We start from the raw sequence: 17,575 nt of genomic DNA, 5'->3' as shown, positions 1-17,575 counted from the left end.
AGTATTTGTATGGTGAGATATAAAATATAATGAATTACATTAAAGTGACAATGAATAAGAATGTTTGGTGAGTTCATGAACATTTTAGCTAAGAGTATGACTCTCCATTCTAGCATTGGATACCAGTTATCTAAAGAGATGTCATTAATTTTTCCAGACCACGTTGTTCGAAATTCATTTTAGTAAGTAAAACTATGTCAGAGAGAACATGCTCAGAAAGAGTAGAGGATATATGAGAAAACCAGCTGATAACATGTCAGGACTCTGGAATTGTGTGAATTGTAAAAATATTCTCTTTTGTAAGCCTTCTTGCAGAATCTCTATCCAGAATTTTTAAGGATAACAAGGTTTCCTTTGTGTTCCCAGGCTACAGGATCAAGCAGCTGAGACCATTGAAGCTCTGCATGCAGCAGGTCTGAAAGTCTGGGTGCTTACTGGGGACAAGATGGAGACGGCCAAATCCACCTGCTATGCATGCCGCCTTTTCCAAACCAGCACTGAGCTCTTGGAACTGACTACAAAAACGATCGAAGAAAGTGAAAGGAAAGAAGATCGATTACATGAATTGTTGATAGAATATCGTAAGAAGTTGCTGCATGATTTTCCTAAAAGTACTAGAAGCCTTAAAAAGTAAGAAAGTGCATCAGTTTCTTATATTTAGGCATGAGTACAAATGTAAATCACAGCTGTTTATGCAGAAGGCTCCATTTTCTATGATTTATCATTCTTTGTTTGCAGATGTTTTATCCTTATGAGTTATTAAGACCTTCCCTGAGGACTTGGCCAATGGCTCATTTAATATTATTTAGTACTTTCCACCTCCCTTTTAATTAAAAAGAAAATCCTATATTTCTCAAGGTTTAGAAAAGTAGTTCAGTTTCTTCATGTTTAGGGTTTGAGTATTTAACCCTGATCCTCTGGCCTGATCCATGTCAAGAAAAAAATGCTCCTTTTTGTGGTCTCTTAAATTGAATGTAACGAAACCAGTCTCTATAGCATTTTCCATGTAATTTGAAGTCCTGGAGCCATTTCCTCTGTAGATTTTCACGCACCAGAACTCCAAAGAGAACCAAATGCCTGTTAATAACATGGCCACTTCAACTCTGCTTTCAACTAGCTGCGTAGGAAGAACTTGTAGAACTTAAAGGTCTCAAGGAAAGCCACTGATACAGAATAATTCAGTGCCCAGAGATCATTAACCAAGGCTCTAAACCAGTTGCTGGACTTTACTATGGCCATAAGCAAATCAGTTGCTTCTTCTGAAATGCTATAGGATGTGCCTACACTAAATCCAAAGACCCCTAGATGATGATACTCTGCATTTCTTGAGTACACTCTCTGTGTCAGGATCAACATTTAGCATTTTATAGAATTATTCTCATTTCATCTTCATCACAACCTGGCAAGGCTATCTTGTTTTCTTCATTTTTACAGATAGAGTATGGCTCAGAGAGATGCAGTAACTTAGTCAAGATCACACAGCTAATAACAGGTAGAGCAAGTCTATCTAATTCCAGAGCCCATGCTTTTAACAGCTGTGCTCTGTCTGGATCCTCGTCTCTGGTGCTTAAACAAGCTTTACAAGTGATTTCCCTGCATTCATGAGGCTATGGCCAATTTTAAACCAGCTGTTGTTCTTCTGGCACTTGGGCATCAGTGAGCATTAAACATGGTTTTACTAGTTGCCTGTCATAAATGTTTCCTTCCTTTAGCCAAATGGTATGTATAAAGGCAGTCCAAATTATATTTTACTTGTCCATTTGTCTTACTCTGCTGCGGCTAACATAACAAAATACCATAGACTGGGTGGCTCAAACAGTAGAAACTTATTTCTCATATATCTGGAGTCTAGAAGTCCAAGGTCAGGGTGCCAGTAGAGTCGAGTTCTGTTGAGGCCCCTCTTTCTGGAAAGCTACCTTCTCACTGTATCTTTGCATGGCACAGAGATGACATTCTGGTGTCTCTTCTTCTAAGGGCACTAATCTCATCATAAAGGCTCCACCCCCATGAGTTCACTTAAACCATGTCACCTCCCAAAAGGCTCCATCACAACTGGTGGTGAGAACTTAAACATAGGACTTTGCAGGGGAGTAGGAGCAGGGGGTGCATGGGACACAGTTCAGCCCGTAGCACCATTCAGCAGCTCCCGGGCACTTTTGTAAAAGCCGAGGCTTATGAAAAACTTACCTCCCCATCTCAAAATATTCCCTCTTGTGGTTCATCTTTTTGGAGTTGGGCACAGACTTCCCTCGGGTTATATAAGCATCAGACCCAGAATCACTTTTGTCAGCTTCTGCTTCTTTGTCCCTCACACTTCAGATCAGCCATCAAGCCTTATTCAGGTTTCCTTTCTCACCATGAGTGCTCCACTCCAAATTCCCAGCAATTCATGCCCTGAATCCCGTAAGTCCCTCTGCTGGACGAGTGGTTCTCCATTATACACAGAATGAGGCCACATAAAAGGCCTCCAGTGACCTTTTCCACTTGCTGTCCTCGTGCACCATGGTGCACGTTCTCTCCCGTCGGCTCATTCTACCCTGGCTCTCAGCTCCACTGTTCTTTCCTGTGTGTATTTATTGTCCCAAGCTCTGTCTGGACGTGAGCCATCTCATATCTTGTTTGCGTGTGTTCTCTCCTGTATACTTTGGTCACCTCAAGGAGCTTTTCCTGTTCTCCAGGGAAGGATTAGTTCATGATCCCTCCCACTCTTTTCATGTGTCCTACTTAGAGTTGATGTTTATAAATATTGCTTGATTGATACTGAGACACCGTTCTCTGCACATTAAGTTAGCTCTGTGGGTAGACAAGCAAAGGAGAATATGTGATTGGTTTCCCTTTGATTAGTGAACAAAACATGCTTCTGAAATGATGAAGCAGGGGATCCCTGGGTGGCTCAGTGGTTTAGCGCTGCTTTTGGCCAAAGGCGAGATCCTGGAGTCCCGGGATCGAGTCCCACGTCGGGCTCCCTGCGTAGAGCCTGCTTCTCCCTCTCCCCCCCCTCCTCTGTCTCTCATGAATAAATAAATAAAATCTTTAAAATAAAATAAAATGATGAAGCAGATTATGGACAAGTAGAAAATACTGGAGTGTTAGAATACACCAGGGGAATATGGAATAGAGGAAAGAGGAGGCATGTTGGGCTCTCAGGCCTGAAACGTTTGGTCCATAAAACAGCAGCTCCATTAGTTAGTTCTAGGAGCTTGTCAGAAAGGGAGAATCTCCTGTCCCCCCACAAACCTAGTGAGTCAGAATCGACACTTGAACAAAAGTCTCAGGAATTTTTACAAGATTCCCTTAAACATTAAGCTTCAGGAAGCCTAAAATTAGACAAATGAATCGATAATGATGACATCGTGCTGTGTCTAATACTTACGCAGCAGTGGAGCTGAAATGGCATCCAAGATTCCCTGCGTAAAAATGGCTTAATCACTGTTTTCTTCTTAATTACAAAAAAAATGAAATATTAATTGGTAGAATTTTCTCGGTTGTAAGTTCTCCCTCCTATGTTTTTTTTTTAAAGATTTATTTATTTTAGAGACAAAGAGGGGGCATGCATGTTGGGGGTCGGGGTGTGTGTGTAGAGGGAGAGAGGAACCTTAGCAGACTGAGCATGGAGCCCAATGTGGGGTTCGATCTCATGACCCTGAGATCATGACCTGAGGCAAAACCAAGAGTCGGCCGCTTGACCCTACTGTGCCACCCAGGCACCCCTCCCATATGTTTTTCTTAAGCACTTGGCACCTGTTATATTTGTCTTTCCTGGCACCCAATATCTCTTAGTCGTCCTGGCTATGCATGAGAATCACCTACAGGGCTTTCTGAAACATAGACCTATAAATAACCAAGCACTGCCCAAGATACTCTGATTTAATTTGTCTGGGAATAGACCTCAGGCATGGGCCATTTTTTAAAGCTGCCCAGATGAGTCTAGTGGGAAGGCTATGGTTGAGAAGCACTAATCCAGTATAAGATGATACTTCTTTAAGGAACATGTATCATTATCATATGGTATTTTTTAATGAACACCATGTCTTTTAGGTGCCCCATCATTTTTGAGAAGCCAGGTCTATTGACAGGCTTTGTCGTTCAGGAAAAGGTCTTCTGTGATTTGTAGACAAAGCCATTTTGTCTTTTTCCTGTATCATTAAGCAGTTTTCAGACTGATGGTCTGTCTTCATCCCAGAGTCTGACTGACTGATCTGTAATTTCTATAATTCACCTTGAGTTTCCTACAGAGACTGGCTGCTAAATGTCCATTATTTTTATACCTTTTAGAACTTTGAATCTATATGGGCAACTTGGGTCTCAAAGATGTCATGGAAAAAATCTCTGTTGTGCCATTATCAGAGACTGTTGCTTCTTTACAGCTTATAGGTTCAGGAACCAGATTGATGATGACTCTTATGTGAGACCCTCCTCTTTGTGGTTTTAAAAAACATCAAGTTTCTGGGGCACCTGGGTGGCGTCTGCCTTTGGCTCAGGGCGTGATCCTGGGGTCTGGGGATCAAGTCCCACATCGGGCTCCCTGCCAGGAACCTGCTTCTCCCTCTTCCTGTGTCTCTCATGAATAAATAAATAAAATCTTAAACACACACACACACACACACACACACACACACACACACATACACATCAGGTTTCTAAATAGGAATGTATAGGAGATTCAATGACAGCATTGTTTTTCTTTTCCAGAGCATGGACAGAACATCAGGAATATGGATTGATCATCGATGGCTCCACATTGTCACTCATATTAAATTCTAGTCAAGACTCCAGCTCTAACAACTACAAAAGCATTTTCTTACAGATATGCATGAAGTGCACTGCAGTGCTCTGCTGTCGGATGGCACCATTACAGAAAGCCCAGGTAAGTGGCTATTGGTTCATGTTCCGTTCCGGGCATTTCTATACACGTGTGTGCAAATGTTCACTTTTAATTTGTTTCTTCACACAGTCCTTTTTACCTTATTCCATCCTTTTGGGATAAGCAGGCTGCTGCTTCTTTGCGGTCAGATTCAGAGGTCTGCCCAGCACTTTGAATTAACCCGTGCCTCTTGTCCCCTCGAGCTGGCCGTCCTGTTCCTTGCCTTCCACGCTTCTCTCCTGAGTGGTTGGCGCGGGCTGCCCCCATAGCACCGCTCGTTGCTCCCGTTACATCAGCCCTGTGTGTTCCTTCTTCTTCTCCCATCCCCCTGGGGCTCCTAGAGGAGAGCAGCAGCCTCCTTGCCAGATCTGCTGCGCCTTCTTGTGTTTTGCCCCTCGTTTCTCTGCTGCATTTAAGGCCATCAGTAATATCCTCCTTAGAACTTTCCTCCCTTGCTTTCTGTCTCTGGTCCACATCTTGACTTTTTTTTTTTTTTTTTTTGTCCTACTTGGCAAACTAGTGCCTTTTTATTTTGTTTCATCTTCTCACTTCTCACTAATTATCATTTTTCTCTGGGGCTAAGTCTTCCTTCTGCTTTTCACTTAGAGCCTGTCTCTAAACACGAATTTCTGGGGCTCTCATTGATAGTCTCTGCTACTGACTTTGCCTCTCCGTGAAATCTACCTTGAGCTGCCTGCTAGACAGCTCCACGTGGACTCCCACCCCTGTCATATTAAATTCCAGTGTCCAAGACAGATCTTCTCATTTTCTCCCTCGGGCCATTTCTCTCACTTGTCTTCATTAATCTTGTCACCAGTGCCACGTTTCTTTTGCTCCCTACGTCACCAGACTATCTCTGACCCGTCTCTTCTCCCCCACTCTGTATATAATCAATGTGCCCCATTGACCCTATACCTTTTGTCACAAATCTCATTTGGGGCATCTTTGTAAGTCTCACTTCCATGCCAGCATGAGCCCAGTGACTTCTCACACCGACTCTGTGATTCAGGCTCCTTGTTAGCCTCCTGACTTTTGCCCTTCCCCCTCCAGTCTCTTGCCATGCTCCCCAGTTAATCTCATTAAAACACCACTTCTCCCATTATATGTTCTCACTCGGATGCTGTCATGGTTTCCTAGTCTATGAGGACGAGGGGCAGGTGACTCTGGCACACGGGCTCGCCCCTTGCTGGCACTCACCATGTCTCCACATGCTCTGTGTCCATTGTCCTTCCCATGGCCAGCCTGAATCCTCTCCACTCCTGGTGGCGGTTCCGCCCTGTGTGTCCCTTCCACTTGCCAGGCTCACACAACCTCCGAAGCCTTCCTTATCTGGAACTCTCTCTGAATTCCTTTTGGCCTAACAGAAGTTTTACTCATAATTAAACCCAATTCCAGGGCCACCTCCCAAATGCTGTTGTCTCCAGCTCCCCCAGCTCATGTGGATCTGCTTCACCTTGCTTTTCTGCACTTGGTACCAAGACCCTTAGAGTCTCTTACAGATTTCTCACTGCTCTGTGCACTGTATTCTTTCACATGTGTCACTCTTGCTTCTTCATTTTCTTCAGCTGCCTGCTCTGGACTCAAGGAATGGCTGTGTCTTTGGTTCGTCCTTTATCCAAACCCTACTCTCTACGTCACACACATGGACACGCACACGCACACACAGCCCACCCTAATTTAGGGCATTGTCTCAGTCTACTTTCTTTTCACTCTTGATCACCACCACAATCATGCTCTTCTTTTTTTTCTTCAACCTTCAGAGCTTTGGTTAGCTCCAGCTGAGGAAGTAGATCCTACCAGAACCACATCCGTAGAAATCGTCGCTTTAGTCAGAGACAGAGTCTCTCTTCATTTTTCCTATGTTGATGGTTGCTCAAATTGCTTGCTAGGATTCCAGCTACTCTGCTACCCAGGCAGTTATTTGAATTCCTGACCCTGTACTGCTTTTCCCACCCAGAATATGGAGCCTCCCTGTAGTTCAATCCTGGACCTATTTTATTTCCTTTGCTCTAGTCCCATCTTCCAGGACATCACCTACTCCTCTGTCATGTCCATGTATGTGTTTTTCTAGTTACTTCTCCAATCTAGATACTTGGGATTCTGCTTCACTTCTCCAGCTGCTTACTGGACACCTGTCCTTGGCTGTGTCATTATCAGCTCAACTCAGCTTTCTTTACAGCCCTTCATCTTCCTTGTCTTCTTCTGCAGCAATTACTGAGTTCACTGTCCTTCTAGCGTTCTAGACTCAGAACCTTGAAATCTGTGTTGACTTGCCCCATACTTTACCCTCCCATGTGGTATCAGTCACCAAATTCTGTCCATTTTCGAGTATATCGTCTTTTTCATCTTTTCTTTCCTTACAGGCACAGGCCTTTTTTTTTTTTTTTTTAGATTTTATTTATTTATTCATGAGAGACACAGAGAAAGAGGCAGAGACATAGGCAGAGGGAGAAGCATGCTCCCTATGGGGAGCCCAATGCAGGACTCAATTCCAGGACCCCGGGATCACACCCTAGGCCAAAGGCAGACGTTCAACCACTGAGCCATCCAGGCATCCCACAGGCACAGGCCTTTAACAGCTCATCAAACTCCACCTGTATGTAGCTAGCCACCTAACTTGGCTCTTTGCCTGCAGCCTTGCTTTTTCTTCCTGTTCTTCCAACACCTCACTCCCACTTTGGTAATATCACTGCCTGTTGATCTGGACCCAGGTACAGCTGTCCATGCCCCCTCTATGAAAACGCATTGATCTGGTCAAGTCAGTCTGTCTTCTGAGCATATATTGTACTTAACCTGGGCATGTGCCTTGGATCATGCCATTCTCCCTCTCTCTGGAATATTCCTCCAAGCCCCTTTTCCCCATCCGTGCAAATCTTTAACCATCTTTCATCAGTTAGATAAAGTTACCCGTCCTTCTGTAAAATCATTCCTGATTACTCTGGCATGTAGTCTCCTCTCCCTTCTTTGGCATCCAGGGCTTTCTTGGGGGGACAACTTAGATGACAGTGTTGTATTCCCTTGCACAGATACTTCACACTGTTGGCACTTCTTGTTAATCTGATTACCTAATATTCCCCTACTTATTCCCTATCTCTACTTTTCCATGACATGTTTCTTAAGGTGTGTGACCAGCCTTCTGTCTTTTCTTGGATGTTTGCACATTGTGTTGTGTGCAGTTGTAGTTGATCGATAAATCGTTTTTGGCTAATTGATTTCTTTCTCATGAAGCTGTCTTAGAGGTTGAGAAGTTCTTAATCCAGGTGACCCAGGGCACAGTTTTAAAAAAAACATGTTTTTCTATCTAAATCTTTCATGATGTTATAGTCCATGACTATATGTCTTTTTATCTTTCCACAAGGATGACCTTTAATATTCTTAACCTATATTTTTATGCACAAGCTGTCACCCTCGATAATTTTATTGCCTTCCCTAGACCTTTCCTGGCTGCAATTTTTCTTTCTTGAGGTACAAATCATGACGTTACTAGTATTACAGGTGCAGTGAGGTTAACCAGGATTATGTAGCCCATCAAAAACACATTTAGTTCAGGGTCTTTAATTTTGTCTTTCACTTATTTACAGATTATTTCTAAGAGTCTCTAAAAATTTCTGAAAAGATCCAAGTTGAGGGAGGGAATGGAATAGGGGAAAGCTGGCATTTCACAATAACAGCGTTTTTGTGTTCAATGGAATTGGATGTGGGTTTTTATATGTTACTTAGTACAACTAAAACCTAAATTTTGTTTAAAGAAAAGACTATGGGGTGGCTTAGCCTCGTGTCAATTATTTTTAATCACTTATTGTTGAAAATGGATTTTATTTATGTTAACTGCTGAAAGCAATTCTGAGGACAGAATTTCTGCACGGCATTAGTTTAGCTTCTGCATTATATACACTTTTTTAAAACTGCCAGATTCTAGAAGGGTTTGAGGAGTGACACGTAAAGCAGTAATTGTCTAAAACATAGGGTGGGAGGGCAGCTGCTCCCCCAGTAGACTTCCACAAGTGATTCCAGCAGAAGATTTCTTTTATTCACTACCTGCCATGAGCATAGCTGTGAGCTGCATTGTGTCCTTGACACATCTTGAAGAGACGTTCAGAATAGTGACTGGCTTTATACACATAGCTCAGGGAAATTTCTGCAGGTCCCACCACCTTTAAGATGCCCCCATTTAAAAACACAGATAACCTGCCCAAGAGTTTAAATCATATTGGGTTTGGGAGATTTCATAAAGTTTAGTTGGCAGCTGGATGTGTGTAAGAATTTGCCGTTAGGGAAGACCCTGGGAATATGAGAATGCACCGAAGGGAATGGTTGGGTCTGCAGGGAAGAGAGCTGGAGAGGTTCTAGAAGCATTGTTCTCTTACTTCCCAGTCTTATTCCAGTAGCCCTATTCATGTTACCTCAAATAAGCTTTCTGGTCTTCACTGTCACACTCAACATGTCATCTGAAAGGATGCGTGGAGTGATGACAAAAGAGGGAAACACATTAGCCTCTGGTATAGGTAGGAGACAAGGTTTTCTGACACTTCGTATATGCCTGGAACCAAGAAAAAAAATGGGCACTGGTGTTATATTTGAAAAGCTGTGTTCTTTTACCTCTGAGAATTCAAAGCTATCGTACATATATGCACAAACTACCTTTCTGCTTGTGTGCAAGGCCTCCATTGGCAAGTGTGAATGAGGCATATACCTGCAGTGTAGTAGTCTCACATTCTGCTTTGACCTTCTCTGTACCTCTTTTGTATTTAATGTTTAGATTGTCAGAATGGTGAAGAATTTAAAAGGCAGCCCAATAACACTCTCGATAGGTGATGGTGCCAATGATGTTAGCATGATCTTGGAATCCCATGTGGGAATAGGTAAGAACCACCTAATGAGATGGCGGCTATAAGGTATCAGTATTGTTTGTAGGTAGAGTGGTCTTATATTCTAGAGAAAATGTTTTGGTTACTCATCTTGAATTTTAATTTAGGAATGATAATTATTAAATGAATAAAGATCATCCTCTGACATGTCCATCCCAAAATCCTACCCTTGGTGGGAATGTAGCAATACAAAGTTAGAGGATATTTTTATATTAGCCAAGTGAAGTGAATTTCCCAAACCTACTGGCAGTGCAATTGATCATTTAGCTCTCACTTTGACAGCATGCATGAAATTTTATTGATTTTCTGCCCCTGGCCACATCGCCTGCTTATGTTGCTGCACTATATCTTGTGAGATTCTTAACTGTTTGGGTCTAAGAAATAATTGGTTGGCTGGTTTTCCACATGGCAATATTTATGGGTGCTTTGGGCTGTAGTGTCAAATGTATATGTTGGCATGCAACAACAGCTTTTTCTACTGCCTGCACCATTTTTTTTTTTCCTACGTCAGGCTGCTGATAAGCAGCAATCTTAATGCCCCAACAAATGTTTTGGGTTGTTTTGTTTTGTTGAGGGGAGAAAATAATAGTATTCGTATCTTGGGAATTATTACTACAGTTTGGATTCCCAGATTCTTTCCATTGGGAAGTAACCCCATTCAGTGTTCCACATTGGTTATTCATATGGAAGTGGCCTAAAGCTGCTCGACCTCATGGAATACTTGGGCTACTACTTAGAGTTCCATTCAGTGAGAAGACTTCCCCATCTCACTGTAATGCTTCTGTTCTGAGCTCCTAGACCACAAACCCCAGGTCCGTTGTCTAGCAGCACTTACTAAGTGCCTTTAAAATAATTTTCAGATTGAGTTTTTTCCTTAAGATAATTTTTGCCTTGTAATGATGAAAACAATAATTCTAGTTAATCATTTTATATTGTGTTATAAACAAGTAATTACCATCTAAACCTAGTTTTACTTTTTGTTCGTTAAGACTCATTGTCACTGTTACAGCATATTTTGGTTAAAAAACAAATCTACATGCACGAACTGTGCCACGTACAGAAATTAAAAGTGTGAAAATAATAAATCAAGAGGGTTGCTTTTCTTTTTCAGGTATTAAAGGCAAAGAAGGCCGCCAAGCAGCCAGGAATAGCGATTATGCTGTTCCAAAGTTTAAACATTTAAAGAAACTGCTCTTGGCTCATGGACATCTATATTATGTGAGAATAGCACACCTTGTACAGTATTTCTTCTATAAGGTATGTAACGAAATATTTGTAATTTGACTTGTCACCATCTAACCCAGCATTGACTCAGCTTGGTCATAAGATTTTCTTCCTATTTTTCACAGTTCTTTTGCTATCTTAGTACTGAGATTTGTGATCTACAAAACATAGGTGATTTATCTAATGAATCAGAAACTAGAAATTCCTGGGGCACCTGGGTGGCTCAGTCAGTTAAGTGTCTGACTTGATTTCGCCTCAGGTCCTGATCTCAGGGTTGTGAGATTGAGCCCTGTGTCGGGCTGCGCACTGAGCGCAGAGTCTGCTTGAGCTTTTCTCTCTCCCTCTGCCCCTTGGCCCCTCCCTCTGCTCACATGCACTCTCTCTCAAATAAAATTTTTTTTAAGATTTTATGTATTTATTCATGAGAAACACAGGGAGAGAGAGAGGCAGAAGAAGAAGCAGGCTTCATGCAGGGAGCCTGATGTGGGACTCCTTCCTCGGACTCCAGGATCACGCCCTGGGCCAAAGGCAGGTGCTAAACTGCTGTGCCACCCAGGGATCCCAATAAATATTTTTTAAAAAGAAACTAGAAATTCCTTTTAATGCAGCAATTTGGGATGAAATTTTTAAGTCAGCTTTCTTGGAGTTTAAATACAATAAAATGTACCCACTAAAAGTGTATAGTTCCATTTTGACAAATGTTTACATTCGTGTAACCATCATCCCAGCACATTCCCATGTGAGCCTTCCCGGTCAGTCTCCTCTGCCTTGCAGCAATGACTAATCTGAGTTATATTGCCGCACAATATATAGAGTGATACTTACAACATATAATATATAAATTTAGGCATAATTTATGCAGTACGCACATTCGATTTGCCTGTTTTAGAACTTCATATAAATAAAATCATATGTGCTCTGTTGTGTCTGGCCTGTTTCAGTTAGCATAATGTTTTTGAGTTTCATCCATGTTGTAACATATATCAATAGTTCGTTCCCTTTTTATCCTAAACAGTATTCTGAACTAGTCTTTTTAGTAGCAGAGTCCTCTTTTCAATTGAAATTCTACAGATAAAGCAGATAGCAGCAGAATTGCATTCATTGAAGGATTATGGGTTCAGGGTTGTGTCCTTGCTCAACCTCCTTGTCTTGCCCAGAGATTCCTCAGAGCCCAATTTGGAGGCCATGAAAATAATACAAGCCTAATAGTACAAGCCTAACTCATTTTATGCCTAATGTCCCTGGCATACGGGAAGGTGACGTAAGGTCTAAAGTATGTGGATTAAGCATCTACTCTCAGCTCAAGTCATGATCCCAGGGTCCTGACACTGAGCAGCACATCAGGTGCTCTGCTCCCCAGGGAGCCTGCTTCTCCCTATGCCTCTGCCGCTCCCCCTGCTTGTGCACCCATGCTTGCTCTCTCTAGCGCACGCACTCTCTTTCTCTCTTGCTCTTGCTCTCTCTCTCTCAAATAAGTAAAATCTTTAAAAAAAAAATAAAGCATGAAAATCATTTGAAGCTGACATGGACCAGAACTTGATCTCTTGTCCTATGTTCTGTTCACTATAGTTTTTAAAGTTTTTTTCACTTTTCATGTTGAAATAAATTCAGTCTTTAAATAAAGTCACAAAATTAATAAAATGATTTTCATATATTTTTGTCTACTGTTAGCACCTTAGGTAACACACAACATAGCTGTCAAGATCCATAAATTGAGATTAATTGGCACATTGTTAACTAGTCCATATGTAGTATTGCAATTTTGCCAAAGGTCCAACTGATAATCCTTGTGGTCCATCTCAGGCTTGTGAGTGCATTTAGCTGTCATACCTCCTTCATTTTCTTTTCTTTCTTTTTTTTAAATTTTTTTATTGGAGTTCAATTTGCCAACATATAGCATAACACCCAGTGCTCATCCTGCCAAGTGCCCCCCTCAGTGCCCATCACCCAGTCACCCCAACCCCCCGCCCACCTCTCCTTCCACTACTCCTTGTTCGTTTCCCAGGATTAGGTGTCTTCGTTTTCTTTACACTGGCGTACTCCTATCTTCTTTGTCTTCATGATCTTAACATTTTTGAAAAGTACTGGCCAGTTTGTAGAATGTCCCTCCGTTTGGGTTTGTCTAAAGTTCACTTATCATTAGATTGAGGTTATGCTTTTTGGACCAATAACATAGAAGCAGTGTTGTAACCTGCTCAGTGCATCGAATCGAGAGGTTTTCTTTTATCACCGAGCATTAGAGTTCACATTAGACTGAGCCTGCTTACCCATTTGTGTCTACCAGGGGATAGAATTTACCAAAGTTCTTAATAAGATTCTAGTTTGTAGATATCTTACCAAGTTCATGTGCAAATTAAATGATTGAAACTGTTACAGTGTTTAGATTTCATGCCCTGTATTTCAGAAAGGCAAAGCACAGCAACTTTTTGTGTGCTGGTTTTCTGTGATCAATCCCAGATCTTAATTAACTAGCTTTTAATATTCTTAAAGCCATGCATGGGCAGCCCAGGTGGCTCAGTGGTTTAGCACCGCCTTCAGCCCAAGGTGTGATCCTGAAGACCTGGGATCAAGTCCCACGTCAGGCTCCTTGCATGGAGCCTGCTTCTTCCTCTGCCCGTGTCTCTGCCTCTCTTTCTCTGTGTCTGTCATGACTAAATAAATAAAAAAATCTTTAAAAAAATATGTGGAAAGCAGAGCTCAGAGAGTTTGCCTAACTTGCCTTTTCCTCCTCAGCTCAAAAATGGCAGAGCTACATTTCCACAATAGGTTTACTTATTCTCAGTCCAGGACTCTTTGTACATCACACTTAGTCTGTCAGGCCTTGGACTCACTCTATTTCACAGCCCCCCTTGGGGACAGGTCGTTACTCTCTCTTAATTTCCCTTAGTAAGGGAGCCCGTGAAGATTTGCTGTGCATATCTGCCTAACACTCTGATCTTACTCCTGAGTCCTGGTTTGCCTTCCTTAAGATTTTGGCCTGCAATTCAAGCACCTACCACCAGATGGAAGGAATGCTCTGTTAAGACAAACAAAACAAGAATTAAAATGGCTGTTTACCAGTGGTCAGTAATTAACCTATCCCTGTTCCAAATTTAGGGGATTATTTGTGTAGATAATACCCTCCATATTCATTAGGCTCTCTGTGCCCGTGGTCATCTTAGCTACTGACTTAGCAGTGCTCCTTTTCTACTATGGCTTTTTATCCCAAGATGACTTCTAATACTTTCAACCCTCTTTGGCTGAGCTGAAAAACCTACTTTCCTCTTACCTTGTCAGTGCATCTTCAAATAACAATTGCTTCACTCCTGGAGTGCTTCAGTGACGGGTGTTCCTGCCTTCTCTTTCTCCATTCAATCTACCTTGCGTAATTCAGCCAAGTTAATGTTCAGAAAATGCCACTTTTTAACTGGTCCTCCAGAAACATCACTCTCCATTGTCTAAGGATTAGTTTGTCTTTTAAGGCACCCCCCTGTCTGACCCTGTCTTACCTTATATGTTTAAAATATAAGGTTGCCTTGGTTCCTACTGTTAACCAATCTTATCCATCCTTAACACCTTGTTCAAATTCTAATTCTTTTATTCACTCAGTCAACAGATGTGTTTGAATGTATTAGCGTGTGCCAAGAACCATTTTAAAACCAGAGGATTCATAATGGAATAGAACAGGCAAAGTCTCAGTTGTCATCGGACTTACATTCTTGTGAGAGTCAGACTTCCCCTTCCCACAAAGCATCTTCATGATCCTCACTGAGTGCTGCCTCCTCCAACCTCAGAGCACTCAATTTTTAAGTATATTTTTGCATCCTACCAAAACTGATGTGTACCCATGAGTGTCAGTCTTCCAAGATGATGACCTTGGGAGCTCTGGCACTCAGATGCTATAGGGCTTACTCAATATATATATAGCACTTTTCTTGAGAACATCCTCCAGAGCCTGTAGTATATTCGCCTAAGTATCCTCAGCTATGGCAGATGTTCATCCTTTAAGGATGCATTGGATTTTTAAAAACAAGTTTTGAGCCTCCTAGCCTGGTAAATGAGCGAAGTGAGAATGTGTGACAGAAGGAAAGAGACTGATGTTCTGACATAGCCCAAAAATGGGCTCTAGAAGGGCTACCCAGAGACGTTATGAACAAGTGACAGCAGCACTGAAATAAGGTCGCATCCTACCTTGATGGATAGCACTCATTTGAAAATACTAGTTCTGGTAATTTTGCCTGAAGACATTAATTTCAGTATTGATAGTCCTACCTGGTGGCTTTTCCTGCCTTATGAATTCTCGGCTTATATTTTTTCCTGTTTGTTTTTAGTATTCTCCCAATTAAATAAGTTCTGTAGAAGTAAGAAGTTTTGTTCTGTTTTTGTATCACCCACAATACCATCTTTGCATGGAATAGGTGGTCAATAATATGTTGATTGTTTGATGAGGCAGAAACAAAGGTGGTAAAGCATTAGTTGATACTGTTAGTGCTGACATATACTGTAAGAATATCCTGGCTGTTTATTGGCATTAATTGACTTTAAATGTACACTTTGAGCTTTATGTCAGTCTACCTTATATTGATTTTGCGAATCAAATTGGTATTTAAGGGGTAATACCTAGATGTTTGTATTTGTATGAGATTATTTCTTCTCTCAAGAAGAGCAAAAGGTTCTCATAAAGTGAGACCCTCCTTCTGCTTGGTAAGGCAAAAGTGGGTATTAATATGAATTAATCATTTGTCTTTGAGTTGTCTGCTTACAACTCTAATGGAGATTTATTTATGATATGAGAAGGACTTAGGATTGACTATAGACTATTTGGAGTCCAGTATCCTGTGTTAGTTTAGAAAGTTAAAGTGAAAACATTAACCCTTTTTTACATTTTTTTCCAGAACCTTTGTTTCATCTTGCCACAATTTTTGTACCAATTCTTCTGTGGATTCTCACAACAGGTTTGTTTCCCTAGTTATTTATTATTACGTACTTTACGTTGGCTATTAATAAATTACCTTTTTGGATTGGATTGTAGTGATGAGAGAGGTATGTTCAAAGTAAAAGAATTTATTTTATTTTATTTTATTTTATTTATTTTATTTATTTTATTTTATTTTATTTTAATTTAATTTAATTTAATTTAATTTAATTTATTTTTTAGTTCAATAGTTAATCTTCTTGCCCTGGTTTTTGACAATAGCAAATGTTTATGTCTTTGCTTTAGTAATGTACTTATTGTTACTTTCTTCTTAAAAGTTATTTGATACATCCTGTTGGAATTGAGATAACCTTAAGAGTATTTCTTTCAATCAATGCAAACCATGTTTCCCAATAATCCTAAAATGGTGTAGCTTAATATTTCATCAAAGAAAATCTCACACCTTTGCAGTTTCCCGGGTTGATTTTCTAGAAAAATGTTGATCTTTCAACTGGCTAAGAAGCTGTGATCCCTGGATAAAGCCTTGGATTGCTTGAGCAATTACATTTTTTGCCCTTTTTTGTCTTCTGAACATCTCTTACTCTGTAAAGAAGATGATACGTGTTCTTTTGATACAGAAGTGGTGGGTAGGCATACACATTTATAGCTTTAACAACTGAAATGGCTCTTTGTTGCTTCTCGTGGAAGTGTAGCCAAATACAGAAGCTGTGATGCTCAATTACTGAGAAATTTTGTAGTTAATTTATGAGCAATTCAGTGATTTTGCCAAGCTGAGCTCCTGGTAGCATTATCACAGATATTAGAGACCGAGTTTCTAAATTTCAAGGCCTGCTTCATTCCTCCTGCTAGGAAGCGATCTTTTTTCTCATTTTCTTGGTAGTATTTCTAAGATGACGTGTTCTTCTGAATGGGAAGTGACTGCTCTCTTTCCCTAGAACTTGCCTCCTTTTCGTTTGGTGCGTTCTCCTTTATGTCAGTGCTATGTCATCACACCCATGATGCCACTTCCACAGGTTGCTTTAGGAATCCATCATCTACTGAGTGCCATCAGTCTTCTTGTATGTAAAACTAACAATATTAGTTACAGAGAGTTTTATAAATTCTGATAAATCTGCTTTGTATGAGCATTCAGATTACTACTGATCAAATGTTTCAAGGTCCTCACTTCCATGAATGAGTGCAAGTATTTAAAAAGACATTTCCAGTTTTGCAGCAAAGTGCTAAATGGAAATTGTCTTAATCTGGTTAAAGCATTGTTTTTAATTTGAAACCAGTGTGTTTGCAAGTTGTATGAAGAAAGAACTTATTCCTTATAAAGCCAGCTGAGACTCAGGCCCCAGTCTGTCTGGGGTCTGGTTAGGTTACATTAGCTGTTGAGGTCTCCATAGTTGTTGATGTTTGGCTGCCTCTGTTGCTCAGTTGGTAGGTTCATTCATTTATTGAATGTCTCTTGAGTGCCTACTGTATGCCAGGCTGAGTGCTGGGCATAGAACAGTGATCAAAACAAAGTCTTACCCCATGGAGCTCACAGTAGTACAGTGTAGTGTTAGGGGGAGAGCCTGCAATCATACACATATGTCAGGTACTGATAAAGGCTCTGAAGGAAAAAGCAAAGCATTAAAAACTGATGGAGTGTGAATGCAGGAGTCTGCTGTTTTAGAGAAGATGATCTGGAAAGTTCTCTCCAACGTGACATTTGGGCAG

At 41.0% G+C, this 17,575-nt stretch overlaps 1 protein-coding gene across 11 annotated transcripts in view; it reads left to right on the top strand.

Moving 5' to 3' along the window:
* ATP11C (ATPase phospholipid transporting 11C (ATP11C blood group)) overlaps positions 1-17,575 on the top strand; it is a 181,928-nt gene that overhangs the window by 130,717 nt on the left and 33,636 nt on the right. For all 11 annotated transcript variants that reach the window (XR_011998277.1, XR_011998278.1, XM_026009045.2 and 8 more), the window contains exons 19-23: positions 367-630; positions 4,693-4,867; positions 9,624-9,726; positions 10,844-10,989; positions 15,831-15,890. Coding sequence is in view for 9 of the 11 variants with exons in the window: in XM_026009045.2 (XP_025864830.1) it covers positions 367-630; positions 4,693-4,867; positions 9,624-9,726; positions 10,844-10,989; positions 15,831-15,890 (748 nt within the window). In the remaining 2 variants the exon portion in view is untranslated. The remainder of the gene's footprint in view (positions 1-366; positions 631-4,692; positions 4,868-9,623; positions 9,727-10,843; positions 10,990-15,830; positions 15,891-17,575) is intronic.

This window comes from Vulpes vulpes, chromosome X (assembly GCF_048418805.1).
Source record: "Vulpes vulpes isolate BD-2025 chromosome X, VulVul3, whole genome shotgun sequence".
Taxonomy (NCBI): Eukaryota; Metazoa; Chordata; class Mammalia; order Carnivora; family Canidae; genus Vulpes; species Vulpes vulpes.
Note: the sequence above shows the minus strand (reverse complement) of the source record. Positions and strands in the feature narration are given on the sequence as shown.